Source organism: Orycteropus afer, unplaced genomic scaffold (assembly GCF_000298275.1).
Source record: "Orycteropus afer afer isolate SDZICR_OR568_19922 unplaced genomic scaffold, OryAfe1.0 scaffold00311, whole genome shotgun sequence".
In the NCBI taxonomy this organism is placed as follows: Eukaryota; Metazoa; Chordata; class Mammalia; order Tubulidentata; family Orycteropodidae; genus Orycteropus; species Orycteropus afer.
This window is the reverse complement of record NW_006921898.1, coordinates 2,992,953-2,998,952: the sequence shown is the minus strand read 5'-3', so window position 1 is coordinate 2,998,952 and position 6,000 is coordinate 2,992,953. Positions and strand designations below refer to the sequence as shown.

Here is a 6,000-nt window from a genome sequence, read left to right as displayed (position 1 = left end):
ATCTTCCTTCCGAGGAGTGGCTGGTGGGTTTGAACCGCCAGCCTTCTGGTTAGCAGTCAAGTGCCTTAGGCACTATGCTACCAGAGCTCCCCACTCATCCAATAGCACACTCTTTGTCCCTATTTTCCTGCTCAAGCCTCCACTCCACCCACTCAGATAAACCTCTGATCTCAGGGTTTACTGGAGGGGAACCCAAAATAAGTTAGTAAATGACAAGGATTAGGTAAATGCCTATTAGGGAGTGAACTATGTCCTCCAAAAATATGTGTCATAAATCCTAACCCCTATACCTGTGGTTAAGAGCTCTGGTGGCATAGTACCTAAGGCATTTGACTGCTAACCCACCAGTCACTCCTCAGAAGGAAGGTTGGGCAATCTACCATACTGATACCACCTTGGAAACCCAAGGAGGGGTCGCTATGAGTCAGATCTGACTCAATGGCAGTGAGTTTGGTTCTATTTTATGTATATATATATACCTGCTGTTATAATCCCACTTGGGAATGGATTTCGTATGTACCAAAGGGGCAGGGAGGCTGCATCTTCTGACCTCCTCTAACCCCACAAGAGGAAGACAGAATCACCCTCAATAGCCCAAGGCCTATTCCTATGAGGCCAAACATGCTACCTCTCTCCAGCCCTTTCATCAACCCTGACACCAGTCATTCCTCCCGCAGCACCCATTACCTTTCTGCTGGGTTCGATAATCCACTGCAGTGGCCACACACAACTCACAGATTATGGGGTTTATTAAAGAAGCACCAGGCTACAATTCAAGTTCAGGGACAACGCTCAGTCTCTCTCAGCCTGCCGTCTCTCAGCCAACAGTCTCTCTCAATCTCTCTCCCAGCAGTGCGTGTCTCTCGGTGTTTACTTCTCAGCAGCGCATGTCTCTCAGGAGCACATTTCTCTCAGCAGCACGTCTTTGGCAGCCAGCAGTCAGAGAGACCCCTGCCTCTAGGAGGGCTCCTTTTAAGCCTGGCAGAGTAGCCAAACTAACCAATCATAACAGAATTCTAAGCACCTGAGAGAGAGCGTACTTCCCAGGACATTGCTTTGTGCCACTCTCAGCAGAAATACCCCAGATGGGAAACTTTAACAATCAGGAGCTCCTCAGTAGTTCATGGCAAATTCCACCATGGAGTTTACAAAGACTTATGGCTAGAAAAGCCATACCAGGTAATTTACTACACAGCAGTATGTCATCTTAGGGAGCTCTGGTAGCATAGTGCCTAAGGCACTTGACTGCTAACCAGAAGGCTAGCAGTTAAAACCCACCAGCCACTTCGAGGAAGGAAGGTTGGGCAATCTACTTCCATAGTGATACTGCCTTGGAAACCCAAGGAGGGGTCTCTATGAGTCAGTCCCACTTGAGGGCACATAATAACAACAACAACGTGTTATCTTAATGTGGCAGGATTAGTGTAGGGTGTGTTTTAAGTTAATCTCTTTTGAGCTATAGAAGATCAGATTAAGCAAGCAGAGGTGGGGGAAGATAGATGCCACATCACATGAAGATCATCAGGGAACCAAGGAAGAGAAACTGAAGAGAGACAAGGACCTTCCCCCAGAGCCAACAGAGAAAGCCTTCCCTTAGAGTTGTTGTTGTTGTTGTTGTTTTGCCGTGGAGTCGGCCGACTCATAGCGACCCCTCCTTGGGTTTCCGAGGCAGTATCACTACGGAAGTAGGATTGCCCAACCTTCCTTCCCTTAGAGTTAGTGCCCTGAACTCACACTTCTAGTCAGCTAAATTGTGAGAAATAAATTTGTTTAAGTGACCCACTTGTGGTATCTGTTACAGCAGCATTAGATAACTAAGACACCTATGGAATAAACCACCATAAGAGGATGTTGATGCCTAGAAGAGAGAGATTGAGGGCCATGTATGTTGGACAGTGAGGTAGTGATACAGTCATGTTTAATGACTGACCAAGATTTTGAAAGAGTTAGAAAGATTCAGAACTGCTGTTAGGTGAGTCGGTGGGGATGAGCTAGCCCCCATTAGGGCAGAGGTCCAGCCAAGGCTGGTAAGTGGGGCTGCGCAGTGGGCTCGTGTTTATGTGGTTTGTTCAATAAGGCTTGTCAGCCAAGGAGTGAAAATGAGTGGTGGGTTTTACCCAGGAGTGGGCATATGTGTAACGCGGCATATATGTAAATATATGATGAAAGCAGTGGGTCTTCTCCCCTAAAAATGTTGAGAAGGATGATAATGTATACATTTGTAAGCTAAAGTGTACCACTGGGTTCTAGTTCTGAAGTATGTTCATTAATACTTTGTTGAAATCATGGCCCAAATGATGCCAGCTGGGGAAAAGGTGCTTGGGTTGGGAGGAGGCTAGAGGTAGATGGAGGGCCAGGTAGCTGTCCTGCCCTGGAAATTGAATCCAGCTTCAGTTGGCCACGGTCAGTGGGCCTGAGGATAGAGGTGGAAGGTCCAAAAAAGGCAGTGGACATAGGTGCGGTCACACTGTAGGGCCCAATGGGAATGAATATAGGGCAGGAGCCGCCTCAGTTGGACTGTGTCTGGGTGGTGTGCTGTGTCCCTCACAGGGTTTGGGGATGATCCCTGGGGAATAGGTGTCTGTGTAGTGCTATCTCTGGACAGCCCCTCCCCTACTTGGGCCCAGACAGTGAGTGCATGAGCTGCTGCTTGGGTCAGAGCATGGGTCAGCTGGTTCCTCTTGGTTGCCTCTGTGCCTCCTGGTGTCTGGTGCAGAAGACAAAGTGGATGAGGCCGCCTGTCCCATGAGTCTAAGGTGTAGCTCAGACTTTTGCTTTTGGGTTGTTTCTTTATGTCCAGGAGCTTAGGGGACATTATCTTTCTAGTGTGCAGCACCTTGACTCCTGCTCGTGTGATATACCTGGAGTGCGCATCGTCGAGTAGCTCAGAGGCCTTCCCTTCACAGACACACATGTCCATTGGTGGTGCTGATGCTGGCACAGGCATCGAGGTAGTCGTCTCATTACTCAGCACGGCTGGCTCCCTCCAGTCTTAGCCTCACAACATGACACTGTGTGGACAGTCTTTCCTGTCTCTGGTTGGATCACAGTGTAGTCATTCCAGAGCACTGTCTGTCAGGTCACCCTTCCATCTCAGATGCTCAGAACTTTTCTTTATCAGTTGGCTAAAATCTGGACAGCTCAGTCAGGCTTCATCCTCGGCGTAGTTTCCATTGGTGCCCAGCAGGAACTTCTTGTGCTCTCCACGTGATCTGTCCTCTCTCTATACCTTGCTCCTCAGATGTCCTCCATGTCCCACTCCCCCAACTGCTTCCCTACCTTCATGACCCCACTCAGCTCCTTCCCAGCCCACAATCCTGCCACTGGTAGCCCACTGCCTCTTGTTTTAGGGGTGCTCCGTGATATGTCTGTCACTGGGAGTTTTTCCTCACCTGTTACACATGTGGACACTTTTGTTACTTAAATGCCTGTTGTAAGCCCTTTAAGTGTAGACAGCAGATTCTTGGGAGAAAAGTGTGTGATATTCAATGAGGAGACCTGGGTTTGAGTCCTCACCCCACTCCGTTCTCCTCATAAGATTTCAGGCAGTCATAACCCTTGAGCCTCAGTGGAAGGAAGTGCTGTCTGTTCTCCTTGCTTCAGATGAAATGATGCTCTTCAATTGTCCATTACTAAAGTTTGTATTAATACTTAATCTCTGCATATGATGTTTTATACCATATTTCTTTTGCATACAATGCACCTTTGTAAACAATGCGCATAGCAGGCATAAGAAGCTAACACGTAAGGGGATTGCATGGCCTCCAAAAAACTCATTTAATGTGCACGTTATTTATTTAAAAACCAAAAATATGGTGCATGTTTGGGTGTATACGTGTGTGCGTGTGGTATATGTTGTGTGAGTGTGGTGAATGTGTGTGAGTGTGGTGAATGTGTGTGAGTGTGGTGTGTGAGTGTGGTAGATATTGTGTGATGGTGTGTTATGTGTGAGTGTGTGTGTACACATGCATCATCTCAATGCTGCAGCATGAATGTTGACCTTCCTCTTTTACAATGAGGAAACTGAAATCTAGAGAATTTAAAAACATTCCCATGGCCATACAGTCGAACTGGGTTTTAAAAGTGGCCTTTTGATTTTCCAAAACCATTGCCCTGTAAGTGGCAAAACCAGGATCTATGAGACAGGCTACACTCATTGGCAATGTATGGTTTATCGCAGAGGTTGGCAGACATTTCTGTAATAGGCTTTAGTTCAGGCTTATGGGTCAGATGGTTTTAGTCTCGGCTACTCACCTCTGCTGTTGTGGCATGAAAGCCGCCATAGACAATGCAGAAAGGAATGGTGTGCCTGTGATCCAGTGAAACTTTCATTTAGAAAAATTGGCCTGATTTGGCCTGGAGCCGTTCTTTGCCGTCTATTGGGAAAAGTGTTGGAAAGTGGCCCATAAATTGGGAAAGTGCTTTGCACAAGTCTTCGTTTTTGACGATTTATCCCTTTAGGTGCACATTGCTTTGCCCATAGTAGGTGCCCAGTAAATCCTTATTGACTCTAGACGCTTATTTCTCCCTCTAGTGCTGAGCTGACCTTTCTACTCCCCCGTCTTTCCTGCAGTATGTGGGTGCCCCGGTGGCGTATATCCAGCAGATATTTGTCAAGTCCTCGGTCTCACCCTGGCACAAGAACCTCCTGGCAGTAGATGTGTTCCGCTCACCTCTGTCCCGGGCATTCCAGCTGGTGGAGGAGATCCGGAACCATGTGCTGAGAGACAGGTACCCCTTCCTGGAACCCCAGGCTCCCTGAATCCCGTTCTGAACTGAAGTATAACTCCACTGAGCCAGCCAGCTCTGCAGAAATAGCTGGGTTTCCCCAGGACCTGCATTTGCATGAAAGGCATGGAAAGACCTAAGCTCCCTCTTCAGAGTTTCAGATACAGAGACCCCATTAAGCGCTAACTTGTGACTTAGATAGCTTCCTGCCTGTGGGTTATGGACGTGAATGTGACAGTGCTGAAGAGAAATGAGCTCTCCCTGGGCTATACTTCTGACGCCCCACCCAGGTCTTCCTCCTCAACTCATCTCTGGAGTATGTTGGCTTCACAGCTGTAGCACTGCCAGGGTTTATTTAACTGATGGCTTTACCAGGTATTTTTGTGAACTAAAGGGGTCTTCTAATTCTCACCCGGTCCCTTCTCCCCCACTAAATCAGCCAGAGTGTCCGAGTGGGTGGAGCTGTGCACATGCCCATAAAACCTGCACATGCCTCTCCCTGGAGGTAAATGGGCTTTTGGGCTCCAGATGCACATTGAAGGTCAGACAGCCACATGACTTGGTTGTTGGCTTTTGCCCTAATCTTCATGCTCTCTGGAGATGGGGCCATCTAGGAACCTGATGACAGAGACTGCCCTATGAATGCGGTGGGCCTGCCTCATGCTGGCAGACACAGCCAGTGCCTCCTCTTGTCTCCTGCACAGCTCTGGGACCAGGAGCCTGGAGGATGTGTGTCTGCAGGTGACTGACCTGCTGCCAAGCCTCAGGAAGCTCCGAAACGTGCTCCCTGAGCATGGATGCCTGCTGCTGTCCCCTGGGAACTTTTGGCAGAATGACCGAGAACACTTCCACGCTGATCCTGACATCATTGGGACCATCCACCAGCATGAGCCCAAAACCCTGCAGACCTCAGCCACGCTCAAAGGTACCCACAGCAGCTCTCTGAGGACAGTGGTATCTGGCAACGTCTCCTGCTTTGATGGGCCCTCTAGCAGATGCAGAGTTACCCCTTGTTTCCAGGATGGGGTGGGAGGGTGGGAGAGGGGTCAGAGCCCTCGAGAGCTCTGCATTGGCTGCTATGTTTCATCAGTTCCTGCTGGCCTCTTTGCTGTCTTTCCTGTCTGCAGACTTGCTGTTTGGGGTTCCTGGGAAGTACAGTGGGGTGAGCCTCTACACCAGGAAGAGGATGGTCTCATACACCATTACCCTGGTCTTCCAGCACTACCATGCCAAGTAAGACTGCCAGCACCTGGGTTCCTAACTGGCCTGTAG

General features: G+C 48.9%; 1 protein-coding gene across 1 annotated transcript in view; it reads left to right on the top strand.

The window, feature by feature from the left end:
• Positions 1 to 6,000, top strand: part of LOC103206312 (SREBF chaperone) — a 61,257-nt gene that overhangs the window by 43,047 nt on the left and 12,210 nt on the right. Inside the window, exons 3-5 of the mRNA XM_007951758.1 lie at positions 4,574 to 4,731; positions 5,433 to 5,653; positions 5,856 to 5,961. Of these exons, the coding sequence (XP_007949949.1) occupies positions 4,574 to 4,731; positions 5,433 to 5,653; positions 5,856 to 5,961 (485 nt within the window). The remainder of the gene's footprint in view (positions 1 to 4,573; positions 4,732 to 5,432; positions 5,654 to 5,855; positions 5,962 to 6,000) is intronic.